The 14,909-nt window shown below is 51.9% G+C and overlaps 1 protein-coding gene across 1 annotated transcript; it reads right to left on the bottom strand.

Moving 5' to 3' along the window:
- Positions 1-7,430: 7,430 nt before the first annotated feature.
- Positions 7,431-8,725, bottom strand: LOC135408043 (olfactory receptor 6C3-like). Its single transcript, XM_064643409.1, has one exon. It carries the CDS (start codon positions 8,661-8,663, stop codon positions 7,680-7,682), a length of 984 nt encoding a protein of 327 aa, XP_064499479.1. The 5' UTR covers positions 8,664-8,725; the 3' UTR covers positions 7,431-7,679.
- Positions 8,726-14,909: the final 6,184 nt, after the last annotated feature.

The raw sequence follows: 14,909 nt of genomic DNA, 5'->3' as shown, positions 1-14,909 counted from the left end.
TCCCTGCTCCAGCGTGGGCTTCCTCCTGTGGCAGACAGTTCCCCGGGAACTTCTGCTGCAGGAGTCCTTCCACAGGATCCGTCCTTAAGGAATCGATCCAGTGGAGGTGCCTGTGGCAATGCAGTTCCCCAGGAAATTACAAAGAAAGGAAAGACAGAACACTGCTCAAATTACTTCAGGATTGGTGTCTTTTGCAAGGAGCCTGGAATTCCCAAAAACTTACAGGGAGGGGAGAAAAAAAATTGGGATAATCCGGAGCCAGTTCCTCTCTGATGTCCCCAAACCCCTCCCCAATGTCCCCAAACCCCATTCCTGATGTCCCCAACCCTGGGTGTCCCCCCAGGAGCCCCCTGTGCCCCCCCAAACGCTCGACCTGGGACATGTGGGTGCAGTCGCAGGAGCTCCGGGACAAGCTGGGCCAGGCCCGGGAGCGGCTCCGGAAGGTGCAGAGAGAGAAACGGGGCCTGGAGTGTGAGAATTGGGAGCTCAACAAGTGCTGGGAGCAGCTCCAGAGGGAGCTCAGGGAGTCCCGGGAGCAGCTCAAGGAGTCCCAGGAGAACCTCCACAGAGAGCTCAGGGAGCACGAAAGACGGGAGAGCAACCTGAGCTCCAGAGTATGGTGAGCAAAGCACTAAAACATCCCCTGAATCTGCCCCAAATCCAGCAAATCAGTCCAGCAGTTTAATTACCTGGGGGGCCTCATCTCCTCGGACGGTGAGATTGACGGAGAGACAGACAACAGGTTAGCAAAGGCATCGAGAGCTTTCAGAAGGCTCCATCAAAGAGTTTGGCAAAATAAACACCTGAAGAAAAGCACCAAGATCAGTGTTTACAGAGCCATAGTGCTGTCTGCTCTCTTCTACGGATCTGAATCGTGGGTCATCCACCGCCACCACCTGCGGCTCCTCGAACGCTTCCATCAACGCTGTCTCCACACAATCCTAAACATCCCCTGGTCAGATGATGTGACCAATACGTCTGTTCTAGAACAGGCAGCAGGCACAAGCATTGAGGCCATGTTGCTGAGAACACAGCTGAGCTGGGCAGGGCACGTCTCCAGGATGAAGGACCAACCACCGCCTCCCGAAGGTCCTGCTTTATGGGGAACTTGCCACCGGCTGCCGCGAGAGAGGAGCCCCGAAGAGGAGATACAAGGACTGCCTGAAACAACATCTCAGCCTTGGCCATATTGATCAACAGAACTGGTCTGCTCTGGCCTCCAACCAGGAGGTCTGGAGACACCCCATCTATAACGCTGCTGCTCCCTTTGAGAGCGCAGCAGGATCACTCTCAAGGAAAAAGAATCGTGTCCTACAGAATATACCACCTAAGGAGTCTTTCTGCTGTGCCTTTTGCAATCGGATATGTCTATCTCGTATTGGCCTCATTAGCCACCAGCGTGCCTGTAATAAATGTGGATAGAGCCTTCCTAAATCTTCGTTCGCGAAGCCCAGCCATGAGGGGGTAGGAAAGGGTTGTGGGGACACCATGGAGGCTCGAGGGGAGCGACGTGGGGGCATTTAGGGGTTGGGGGGGCATTTAGAGGTCCCGAGTGGGCACTGGGGACACTTGGGGGGCACTGAGGTGACAATGGCAGAGCTCAAAGGGGCCGCGGGGCAGGACGGGAGTTTTAGTCAAAGAAACGGCTAAAATGGTGCGGCTCCAAGGCACCGCCCCCAGCCCCGTTCCCGGGTGGTGATTGGCTGAGCGCAGTGATGGGCGGGCGCAGTTGCCAATGGGAGGCGGCGGAGGCGGGAGGCGGGAAGTGTTGGCGCTGAGGGGAGGGGGGAGGGCAGAGGATTTTGGGGGGATTTGGGGATCCCTCATGACCCCCCACAGCCCCCCAGGACCCCCCCCAACACCCTGTTGGCCGTGAACGTAAAGGAGGAGAAGTCAGATGAGCCCTTCCCCCTGCGGTTTCCTCCCAGGACCCCCAAATCCTGCCGGACCCTCCCCAAACAAGAGCAGGAAGGGAAGGGGGTCCCGGAGGCGCTGCCCGCGCTCGCCAGAGGAGCTTCTGTGCTGATGCTCCTTGGTTGTTGTGTCTGCAGGGACTGGAACAGGGATGTTTGTCCCAGGAGAGCGCTGCTCCATCTCCGAACCGCCCCTGCTCCTCTCACACCTTGTTCTCTCTCTTTCCCCAGCAGTCCCTGGGTGGCTCCAGAGCCCTCCGGCTGTGGGTGTGTGACACATTCACATCAGCCCCTGCTCTCCTGGGCTCCTACACACGCCAGCCACGAGCTGCTCCTCTGTGATCTTGCTGTCCGTTCATAAACAGATCTTTGAAAGTGTTGCTGATTTAGAAACTGAACCTCTCAAGGCCCTTCCCCATCTTCGTTGCCTCCTTTGGAAAATCTCTAATGGCTCAATGTCTTTCTTTTATCGTGCCCCCCCAGACTGCCCCAATGTTGCAGGTGAGGCCGCCCCAGGGCAGAGCAGAGCAGGACAATCCCCTCCCTGGCCCGGCTGGGCCTGATGCCCCCAGGACAGGGTTGTCCCTCCTGGCTGCCAGGGCACTGCTGACTCAGGGCCAACTGGTCACCCACCAGCACCCCCAGGGCCCTTTCCTGGCACTGCTCTCCAGCCTCTCCTTCCCTGCTCTGTCTGTCCATCTGTGGTTGCCCCATCCTGGGGGCAGAATCCAACACTTCCCCCTGTTGAACTCCCTATGGTTGGTGATTCCCAGCCCTCTGATCTGTCAAGGTCTCTCTGCAGGGCTTCCCTCTTCCATGAGGCCCCTCACTGTCCAAATGCTCCCTTTGTTCCATGAGGTTCCCAGGGGCCCTTTGACTCCATAAGACTCTGCAGTGTGACAATGTCCCCTTAGTTCCATAAGCTTCTGAAATGCCTCAGGGCTCCTTTGGTTCCAAAAGGCCCTGCCATGTCAAAATGGCCCCTTACTTCCATGAGGTTCTGCAGTGGCCCAGTTTTCCTTTGCTTCCATGAGGCCCTACAGTGTCACAATGGACCCTTGACTCCAAGAGGTTCCAAAATATCTCAGGGTTCCTTTGGTTCCGTGAGGCCCACCAATGTCACAATGGCTCCTTGGCTCCATGACTTTCCATAGAGTCCCTGAGTTCCTTTGCTTCCATAAGGCCCTGCAGAGTCCCAGTGGCCCCTTGATTCCTTGAGGTTCTGAAATGTCACAATGGCCCCTTGATTCCATGGGGTTCCACACTGTCCCAAAATTGCTTGGGTTCCATGAGCCCTTGGAGTGTCACAGTGGACCCTGTTTCTCCAGGGGAAGAGGGACAGCACAAGACTCACAGACACCAACTCTAAGGAACAAGTGTGTCATTTCTCCATAGAGCAAAAGAGCAAAGAATTACAAAAGGATAAGCTCAGTAATGCACCTAATCGTTCCTACAAAGGGTGCCTGGAGCGATGAGAAAAGATGCATCCTCAGTTCCCCTCATCCGTTCCCCTCAGCCAGGCCCACACGGCAGCGGGGGAGCCCCGGTCACAGCCAAGGGTTGGAGAATCCCTCCTGGGGAAGGGAAATCCCACCCAGGGCGTCCACTCGTAGGGGAGAGCTCCATCTCTGCTGGGAGGGGGTCCAGCTCTTCTGGGCTTGAATAAACAAGCTCACAGAGCTACGAGTGCAGAAAAACATCTGGCTCCCTTCTCCTCCTGGGTTCCACCCAAAGCCTGGCCAGGGCTTAAGGGGAAAACCAAGGGAGACTCAATGTGCAGCATCTGCTGCCAAACAAGGCCAGACATCGACTGCCATGGCCTTGACCGGGGTCTAAATACGGAAAGATAAATACATTCATATTTCACTAACAGTCATACGTATTTTATTAATGGACAAATACAAATATTTTTCACTAATGAGCAGATACAAATATATCTCACACAGATATAGTCCTGTCATACTTCATGTTTCACTGATGATTCCACACAGTTTTAGCTAATGAGCGGATAAATATAACCTTAATTTGGAAGGTTCATCCAGAGGCAAACTTTGGTTCAGGGGATGTTGTTCAGGCCTCAGTGCTTCAGCTGCAGAGCCTTGTGGAACCAAGGGGCCATTGTGACACTGTGGGGCCTTGTGGAACCAAAGGGATCCTGTGATACTGTGGAACCTCATGGAGACAAAGGAACCCTGGCACATTGTGGAACCTCATGGAATCAAGGGGCCATTGGGACATTGCAGGGCTTCTTGGAATCAAGGGGCCATTGTGACACTGTGGAACTCGTGGAACCAAAGGAACCCTGGGAAACTGTGGAACCTCATGGAATCATCAGGGCAATTGTGACACTGTGGAACCTCATGGAACAAAAGGGTTTAATTGTGACACTGTGGGGCCACATGGAACCAAAGGGACCCTGTACCTGTGTCTGATGGACACTCGAGGACCATTATCCTGGCTGATTATGGACTCTGATGGGCACCAACACAGGATCAGTTCCCCATGGACATTTCCCACATTCTGAACCACTCTTATCATTGTATAAGTTTGTTATTTTAGCTTCTCTAATGACCTTGGATGTTCAAGTATATCCTCAACAGACAGAAAACTGGGTGTATATCCAGACGTGAGACAAAAAACTGCTCAAGCAGAAGTGGGAAGGACTTTTGTCTCCCAACGTGGCTGTGGAAGCTTTGTGGGGAGACTCCCAAATTCCCTGTATGGGAATAAAACAGCTCCAGACACAGAGGAACCCACTGTCCTGGACAGTGCAGTGAGCAATGAATCTGCTGCAGGTAAAGCTGCAACAGAATCAGAACCTCTATAATGAAAATCATTAAATGGTTTATCTTTTTATGTTTACAGGACATTGTTTCTGGTATTTTTCATATAAATATAATAATATTTAATACTTCATGGTTATTTATCCCCGGATTAGCCAGCCATCCTAACAAGACCTTGCAACTCACGATTTTAGAAGAAAGAATTCAGAGTGATGTCCCCTAAGGGCCACTCTCATATAACACATAGAGAGCACCTGACCCTTGGAAGAGAAACTCACCCCGACAGCTAATGCAGGCTGTGACACTGATAACAAACAGCAGGAACTGCTGGATTTGTTCTGTTTCCCACTCCTTTGAATGAAAGCATTCCAATGATGGGACTTCCAACACCAAACATATTCTCCAATGGTCTCCCTCCAACTGGAGTGATGCTCCTTTTAGAAGGAAAAGCAGCCCAAACTCCAACAGATCCACAAATTGTCTTCACGGTCACTCCCCTGGGGTTAAGTGAAAGAGAGAGATCTGCTTGTGTCGTAGTTTGAGACCCCTAAAATCCAGTTCTTGAGTCCAAGCCCCCCTCCCGCATCTCAACCCCGTGTGAGATGGGTTTTCCAGACACCACACAAGACTCAATATGGGGGGAAAGGGGATTATATTACAATGCACTATACAAATAAATATTACAATACATCATACACAATCTTAACTATCTCTCCTATAATAAATCAGTATTTACAATGGATCAATCTCTTCTCCCTCCAATAAAAGTCCAGAAGGGAAAAGGAAAGATCCTTTCCACTCTCAGAGCAGCAGTGTCTCTAGGGCAGCAGTCTCTCTTCTTCCATGCAGCAGCTGTAGCTGGATCTCTTCCCATTACACACAAGGGGGTCTCCTCTCCCCCCCTCTCTTCCGTGGACTGCGACATCAGGGACAAGCTCGTCTCACCACGTCATATCGCGAAGTGCAGGGGCATCTTGGTGACGGTCCCTTTCCTCAGGGGGTTTAAGCTCCCTTGAGTCAGAACATCTCGAGCAGCTTTCAGTTGAAAAGCCCTTGCCGCAAGAGTTCTATCAGAGCTCCCCTGCTCTGTCTCAGGCTGCCAGCTTAGCAGCAGCAGCAGCAGGAGGGCCAAGGTCACCCCCTCCACACTCTGTCTGGTTGTCCCGGTCCAGCTTCTAAGACTCCTGAGCTTCTCAGCTCCACTCTCCGGTGCGTGATGCATTTTAGGGCTTCCATCCAGTAGGAGTCCACCCCCTCCACTTAGGAGAAGTCACAAAAGGGTTTTGGGGGATTTGGTTTCAGTTCTTACCCCAAAACTCTCTCTCTCATTCAGACAACTCTGTGTCTCTCTTCCTTGGCTGCAATGCCGGCTTTGCTGCTTCTTCAGTTCTTATCTCTTCTGGCTTTCTGCCACTGCTCTCCGGTCAGTGCTGTTTCTGCTGCTGCTCCGTCTGCCCACTCACGGTGGAGAAAACTCCTTCAGCTTTCTAGGTACAGATACTCAGCCCAGTCTAACACTGTTCCAAGTTCCTGCAGCCCCCAGCTGGGGCTGGGGGGGGCCCAGCCCCCAACGGGGCTCCTGCCCCTTCTCCTCGTGGCTTTACAACATGGCCACTTCTCTCCAACGACTACAACTACAACAACGGTCTGGTTGTTGATATGTTTATATTTTGCAGGAGCGCTCATTGGTTCAACCCCAAGAGACACCACCCCCTGGGGGATTACCAATTTTTTTAACTCCAGGGGGAAAACTTTTTTTTCCCCCACCACAGCTTGCTATCTCATATTGTGGTTTATATCAATCTCTTCTTAATGCTTGTTTCTTTTGCAGGTTCTCATATAATTGCTTTAATATAATTGCTTTGATACAGTGCACTGTACTACTTTATGCTATATTATACCCTACTAGTAGGTTTTTAGTCTTTACACTGTATAGTAAATCATTCTGATTAAGAGTTTTCATCTGTTCACTTGTCTGTTCATTTGTCATAATAAAGAATTCATTTTATACAAATACATCTGATCTGCCATCATTAAAACCTGCGAGATAAAGTGATTTAATCACACCTCTGTAATTCCTTAAATTTAAACTGTTGACACAGCCCAAGGCTAAGACTGGATCCAGCCACACTCGGGCTCCTCTCTGAGAAGGAATTTAGAAAGCAAGGGGATCCCTTCTGTACCTCGTGACTCAACAGCAGGGCTTCTTTAATAACTTTGTCTAAGCCTTCCACTCCCACCCGTGACAGCACGGCGCCCACAACACGAACCCTGCAGTCCAGTCACTCCAGTCACTCCGTTGTCAGCACTATTGACACGTGGGCTGCTCAGTGCCCTGGTCCTCCTCCAGTTGCTGCACTCACACCCCCATGCTCACGAGCCCTTGCAGAGAGAATTGGCTCACACAGGAGTTAGAAGTTAAGTTTAATGAGAAGACAGAACAGACTGTACTGGTTGGGGTCCTCCCCTCAACTTCCCTCAAGTCCTGTGTTATCCAAAACTGCTCTTCCCCTGCATCCCATCATGTGTCCTACACTCCAAGGCAACAATCCCCCTAGTCCAAATGGGGATCTGCTCTCAGTGACTGAGGGGTTTCAGACCTGGACAACAGGGCTGATGGCTCTCCCAGGGCAGCTCTGGAAAGAGCTGGGACATGGTGTCCATTTCCCAGAGCCTGTCATTTGGGTTGTCACTTGCCACTGTTCCTCTGTGCCCTCTCTGTTTGGAGATGGATTCTTGGAGAGCTGATGGCCCTGCAGTGATGGAGCAGCCAGGGCAGAGCATTAACTGAGTTACTCCTCCTCCCACTGTTAGTGCCCTGTCTGTGTGTGCAGATGAGCTTCTTATCCCTTAACCTGACACAAGCTGACAAGAGCACAAATCTCCTGAGGCATCCGTGTTTGGAGGTCACACACATATGCCCTGCTATTGTTTAACAGATGAGAGCAGATCCTTGGAATTTATGTCCAGAAATGCATCATGATTAGGGGAAAAGCTTTGTTATTGTACTGGCAATGGATTTGTTCAGTGCCAGTATCACAGCCTTGTTCCTAAGGCTGTAGATGAAGGGATTTAAGAATGGGTACAGGACTGTGTTCAGCAAAGCTACAATTCTGTTGGTCTTCAAGGAAACATCTGCTGAAGGACACATGTAGAGAGCAATGCAGCTCCCATATACAATGGATAAGGTGATGAGATGGGAAGAGCAGGTGGTAAAAGCTTTCTTCCTCCCAGAGGCTGCTGGAAGCTGCAGGATACAGAAAAGGATGCACATGTAAAATGCCAGAGTTAAACATAAGGAACCCAACACGACACACGATAAGAAAACAGAGTCTATTTTCCAAAGCAGGCTGGTGTCAGAGCAGGACAGTTTGAATAAGGGGGAGTTGTCACAAAGGAAATGGGGGATCCTGTTGGAGCCACAGAAGGACAGCTGAGAGAGGAAGAGCAGGCGGTAGCTCAGGAGGGTGAAGCCGATGAGCCAGGCAGCAACAACCAGGCAGAGGCAGAGCTGAGGCTCCATGGTGGCAGCGTAGTGCAGGGGGTGGCAGATGGCAACCCAGCGGTCAAAGGACATGACAACAAGCAGGACAAACTCTGTGCAGCCCAGGGCGAAATAGAAATAGGATTGGGCAAAGCAGCTGCTCAGCGAGATGGTTTTCTGATCAGAACTCAGGATGGCAAACAATTTAATGCTGGTGGAGGATGTAAACCAGATTTCCAGGAACGCCAGGTTGCTAATGAAAAAGTACATGGGGGTTTGCAGGTGGTGATCCACACACACGAGGAAAATGATGGTTGCATTCCCTGTCACTGTTGTCAGGTACATGAGCAGAAGGATCACAGAGAGAAACAGCTGCAGGCTTTGATCAAGCCCTGGGAAACCCTCTAGGATGAACTCAGTAACTGCTGTTTCATTTGCTGCTCCCATGCTGAATTTCAGTTCATCCTGCCGGGACAGGAACATGGCAAAACCAAGTGTGATAATTTCACAGGCTGGACAAAATGTTCTGTCCTTCCCTCTCTGCTCCTTTCATTTCCTGCACTCTTCCTGTACAGCACAGAGATCGTCCTTCAAGCAATTCTCACACCCTGATTTTTCTGTTTCACATTTCACTCAGAGTCCTCAGAGATTTTGTTGTCTTATTTCTACTTTGCCAAATACTCACAAAGAATTCTTTCACCAGAACAGAGGATTCTGAAGAGGCTGTTGGCTATTTCACCCCATTCCTGGGAAATTCCAAGCTCACTCAGACCTCTGGCAAACATCTGTCCCACCTATGTGCCAAAAGCCTCTCTTCTACTGCACAGATGCTAAACCATGAAATCACATCCACTCTGCATGTTTAAAGCTCTTGTTTCTACTTTTCAGTGTTTGCCTTTTGCACTGGGGATCCCTGAGAATCTGTTGATTCCAAAATAAGCAATATCAAGTATTTTGCAATCCTCTGCTTTCTGCCACAGCTTCTTGCTCTCTGGTTCTTCAGGAAAAGAGAGGGGAGGGCAGAATAGGGACCAAGTATAACTTGTCTTTTCAGTACTCTAAATAATGACCAAAATTTATTATGGATCCACACAGTGTGTCACAGAGTCCCACCTCACACCCGTCTGCACAAAAAGGCACTTGTTGCCATACAGTTGCTCGTTGCTATTGCTCTCAAATGTTCCAACCCAAATGCAGAGCAAGAGAACAGTGCCAGGAAGAGATTTGTAACCTTTCCTTTGCCTGCCAGTTTTAGACTGGGAGAACCCAGCCTCCAGAGCCTTCTCTTGTCTCCACTGACTACAGAGGGAGCCTGGAGAAAACAAGTTCCCATAAGGGCCTGCAGTGGAGCAGATGAAACTCATTATTCAAGTCTCAAATCTCCGATTAATTAAGTTGTTATGCTTTTAAATGAAAATTCACAGTTCACAGAAAGAAGCATGAGAAAAAATGTGCAATAAAGACTGGCATTCTTCCTTTCATCTTTTGATTTTGTTTTTAGGCAGAGAGGAGCAGAGCACATGGCTCCAAAAAGAGGGTGATTTGAAATGCCAGGGGGAGAAGAGGGAATGGTGGGTTTGAAGCAATGAAACAAAGCTGTGTTGATGTGCAGCCAGAGCACTGAAGTCATTAGTCCCCTGAGTGGTCCCAGCTCATTGTCCACATAGATGAGAGGAGAGACTGGTCTGAGAGAGCCCATCAGCTTGAAACTAAGTGATTGAATTCAGTCAAGACCTTTAAAAATTAACAAACTCCAAAAGGAGCAACAATTTTGAGTCCCCTTCCAAATCAGCTGTTGGACTGAATTGTGTGGGACCTGTCCAGGGACACCCTCCAGGGAAGTCCAGGCAGTCCTAGAGATGGGCAGATCCTGCTGTGCCCAGGCCTTTTCTTGGGCATAAATGTGGTGATTGCTGTCCTGGGGGGAGAATCTGACTGCTTCAGAGATCCCTTATTCTAGAAAGAATAGGAGTAGTACACACAGAGTAATAAATTAGGTAACCCAGATGTTTGAATAAGATCTAGAAGGCCCAGAGCCAGGATTTTGCAAGCTTGAAGAATTCAGGTCACCTGATTGAAGAGGTCAAATTGAGGAAGACGTCCATGGCGACCACCAGAGGGATGAAGGCTTGAGGAGAAGACCCCACAGTAGAAGACTGGGCATGTCTGGAAAGACTCTGCTCAGAGACCAGCCTACTTATTAATATGTATAATAAATGAGGTAACCCTGTATCCAAAGCGTATAAAATGTCTTAGTTTTGCACTTTCAAGTTGAGCAAGTTTGTCCAGCGCAAACTGGCTTGCTCCCAACGTTGAATAAACAAATACCTTGCTGCTTAAAGATAAAAGAATGTCTCTGAGCAGTCTTTCGGGCCGATTTTTCGGAGTCACTGGTCACGTGCAAACAGGTGAGTGGTCAGTGCCCATCCCTGGCCATGCCCAGCAAGGGATCCCCACAGTCTGTCCCGTTTGCTTCATCCCTCCATTGCCAAGAACTTTTTAGGACAAGGGAACTCTGTGCTCTGGGTTTGGAGGGAGGTCCAAGTGCCACTTTCTGGAGTGGGAAGCACAAATGATGGGGTCTTGTGTTCTCTGGGGGGCCAGACTCTGGTGAGACTGGTGTGTGTGCACATGAGACTGGTGTGGGTGTGGGTGGGTGTAACCACCAGTGAACATCAAACCGGAGCACCCACTGCCTAGATGAGACCTGGGAACCATCTCCTGGAGGGATCCACCTGGGCTGGGTGTCCCTGTAGCTCTACATCTCCCCCTGAGGTGGCAGAGCACACAAACTGCCCATCCCTGTGTCCCTTTCTCCACTGGCTGTGCTTTGGTTTGGCCCAGAAACCTGCCGAGGTCCCTTCCAGGATGAGTCCCAGTGCACTGCCCTGCACCGTGGGCCTTCCCCTCCTGATCCAGCATCTGTGGGGCAGCAGAGCTGGGTCAGTGCAGGGACAGGGCTGGCTCTGACAGGGGCCATGAAGCCACTGCCAGGAGGTGACAGCAAGGACAGTTTGCAAAGAACAAATTTAGATAGGGTGCCTTTGTTGGGATCAAGGGGGCCATTGTGACACCAGAGAAAGTCAGGGAATCAATGAGCTGTTGTGACACTTCAGGGTCTCCTGGAACCAAAGGAACCCTGGGACAGTTTGGAACCTCATGGAGTCAAGGGCCTATTGAGACCCTGCGAAGCTGATGGAAGCAGATGAATTCTGGGAGAGTGTGGAACTTCCTGGAATCAAAGGGCCATTGTGACACTGCAGGGCCTCATGGATCTGAATGAAAGCTGGGACACTGCAGAATCTCCTGGAATCAAGTGGCCAGTGTGACACGGGGGACCTCATGGCAGAAAAGAAACCCTGGGACATTTTGGAACTTCATGGAATCAATGGGCCATTGGGACACTGGGGAACCTGATGGAATTGTGTGGCCATTGTGCCATTGCAGGGCCTCCTGGAATAAAATGAAACCTGGGACACTGGGAAACCACATGGGAGCAAGGGGTGCCTGTGACCCTGCAGGACCTGATGGAACCAAGGGAAGCCTGGGACCCTGAGGAAACTCGTGGAACCAAGTGACCTTTGTGACCCTGCAGAATTGCACGGAATCAACAACCCCTTGTGACACTGCAGGGCTTCATGGAACCAAAGGAGTCCTTGGACACTGTGGAACCTCATAGAAACAAAGGGCCATTGTCACACTGAAGAACCTCATGGAATCAAGGGGCCATTGTGACACTGCTGGGCCTTGTGGATCCAAAGGAATCTTGGGATGCTGTGGAACCTCCCAGAATCAAGGGGCCATTTTGACACCATGGAACCTCATGGAATCAACAGTCCATTGTGACTCTGCAGGGCCCAGGGAAGCAAAGGAATCCTGGGATACTGTGGAATCTGACAGAATCAAGGGACCATTGTGACCCTGCGGAGTCTCACGGAGATGAAGAAGCCCTGGGAGACTGGAACCTCATGGAATCAAGGGACCGTTGTGGCAGTGCAGGTCCCCATGGAAGCAAGGGGAAATGGGGACACTGTGAAAACTCATGGCATCAAGGGGCCATTGGGACATGCAGGGCTTCCTAGAACCAAAGGAAGCCTGGGATGTTTGGGATCGTCCTGGAATCGAGGGGTCATCGGGACACTGCGGAACCTCCTGAAAGCAGAGGAACCTGAGACTCTGCAGAACCTGGGGGCAGAAAGGAGCCATCGGGACACTGCAAAACCTCGTGGAATCGAGGGGCCACTGCTTCACATCTGGGTCTCATGGAACCAAAGGAAACCTGGGACTCTGGGGAAACTCATGGAAGCAGGGAGACCCTGGGACACTGTGGAGCCTCACGGAATCAAGGGGCCATGGGGACACTGCAGGACCTTGTGGGGCCAAAGGAACCCTGGGCTGCTGCAGAACCTCACGGAGGTGGGAAGCTGCTGTGTGGGGCCCCCCCAACGAGTGGCTGAGGCTGCTGCAGGAGAAGGTGAGTGAAGCCAATTTGCAGAAGTGGAAGCCGTGGGCAACGGCACTGAGCCCCCTTGCCAGGGTCAGTTACCATGGCAACCATCGTACGCTCCCATCGTGTGCTGGGTTAAAAGGAAACCGGAGGGAGAAATGAACCCACCCCAGGGATTACAAGTCAGACTGACAATTTCCTGAGAAGATGACAAGAAATACAATGATACAGAGAAAACTGGTTCTAACCCACAAAAACAGCTGTATGAGCCAGCAGCCTGGGACAAGAAGAGAACAGTGCTGAGCACCACGTGGCCCCCAGGGTGCAAAGGGAAAGGAAAGGCAAAGCTGTTGGTGCAGATGATGGTGGCAGTTGTGTTGAGGTACTGATGGCAGTCCTGTGGAGAGTTCCAATCCCAGTCCTGTTGGAGTTCTGCTCCTCCTCTCGATGCCACGAGTGGTAGCAGAAGTGCCCAAAGCCCAAGAGTAAATGGGCTCAGGTTCAGGTGGGGATGTGCAGCACCTCCCCCAGGGCAGGGAGTTTCCCAGTGGGTGATTTAACTCTGAGTCACGGGGTATTTTTGGAGTGTGTGATGGTCTGGGTGTTGCAGCTGCCTGTTCTGCCAGCCCAAGGCGGCCCATTGGCAGAGATGACCCCTCAGGCTGGGGGTGAAGGTGCTAATGTCTCCCCAGATGGGAGTTCTGACAGCAGAGTCCTGGGTGTGAAGGCAAAGGAACACTCCTTGCACAGTTCTTTCATGGCCAGCTTGTGGGCTGAGGTGGCAGGTGGGCCCTGGGCAGCTGCTGCAAAGGATCCATTCTTAAGAGTCCCTCAGAAATGCCCCAGAGGGTGTAAAATACACAGTTTTGGTTGTCCCCCCCCAGTGATAAACTGGTCCCGGCCCCTGCAACTAGGAGAGATTGTGTGGGTTGGTTACCATGGCAACCATCATACACTCCCATTGCTATGGTCAGTTACCATGGCAACCATCCTACATTCCCATAGCTACAGTTGGTTACCATGGCAACCATCATACATTCCCATAGCTATAGTCAGTTACCATGGCAAACGTCATACTTCCCACTGCTATGGTCGGTTACCATGGCAACCATCATAAATTCTCATTGCTATGGTCAGTTACCATGGCAATCATCAAACACTCCCACTGCTACTGTTGGTTACCATGGCAACCATCATACATTCCAGTTGGTACAGTCAGTTACCATGGCAACCCTCATACAGTCCCATTGCTACAGTCAGCAGCAATGTCCACCTCAGCCCACAAGCTGGCCATGAAAGAACTGTGCAAGGAGTGTCCCTTTGTCCCTTTGTTCTGGGCACCTGGGGGCACCTGGGGACACCTGGGGACACACCTGGAGACACCTGGGGACACACCTGGGGAGGACCTGGGGGGACCTGGGCACACCTGGGGACACACCTGGGACACACCTGGGACATGTGAGGGCACACCTGGGGACAGGTGGGGACACACTTGGACACACCTGGGGACACCTGGGACACCTGGGGACACCTGGGGACACACCTGGACATGTGAGGGCACACCTGGAGACACCTGGGCACACCTGGGGACAGGTGGGACACACCTGGACACACCTGGGACACACCTGGGGACACACCTGGGACACACCTGGGACACACCTGGGACACACCTGGGGACACCTGGGACACACCTGGGACACACCTGGGGACACCTGGGGACACACCTGGGGATACCTGGGGACACCTGGGACACACCTGGGGACACCTGGGACACACCTGGGACACACCTGGGACACACCTGGGGACACCTGGGGACACACCTGGGGACACCTGGGGACACCTGGGCACACCTGGGGACACCTGGGACACCTGGGGACACCTGAGGACACACCTGGAGACAGCTGGGGACACACCTGGGGAGGACCTGGGGGGACCTGGGCACACCTAGGGACACACCTGGGACACCTGGGGACACCTGGGCACACCTGGGGACACCTGGGACACCTGGGGACACCTGAGGACACACCTGGAGACAGCTGGGGACACACCTGGGGACACCTGGGGACACCTGGGGACACCTGGGCACACCTGGGACACCTGGGGACACCTGAGGACACACCTGGAGACAGCTGGGGACACACCTGGGGAGGACCTGGGGGGACCTGGGCACACTTGGACACACCTGGACACACCTGGGGACAGGTGGGGACACACTTGGACACACCTGGACACACCTGGGACACCTGGAGACACCTGGGGACACACCTGGGGAGGACCTGGGG

This window comes from Pseudopipra pipra, unplaced genomic scaffold (genome assembly GCF_036250125.1).
Source record: "Pseudopipra pipra isolate bDixPip1 unplaced genomic scaffold, bDixPip1.hap1 HAP1_SCAFFOLD_136, whole genome shotgun sequence".
NCBI classification, from domain to species: domain Eukaryota; kingdom Metazoa; phylum Chordata; class Aves; order Passeriformes; family Pipridae; genus Pseudopipra; species Pseudopipra pipra.
The sequence above is the reverse complement of the archived record's forward strand: the minus strand, read 5'-3'. Positions and strand labels throughout refer to the sequence as shown.

Excerpts from the sequence above, each read along its gene's own strand:
- LOC135408043 (XM_064643409.1), bottom strand. The coding sequence starts at position 8,663 with ATGTTCCTGTCCCGGCAGGATGAACTGAAATTCAGCATGGGAGCAGCA.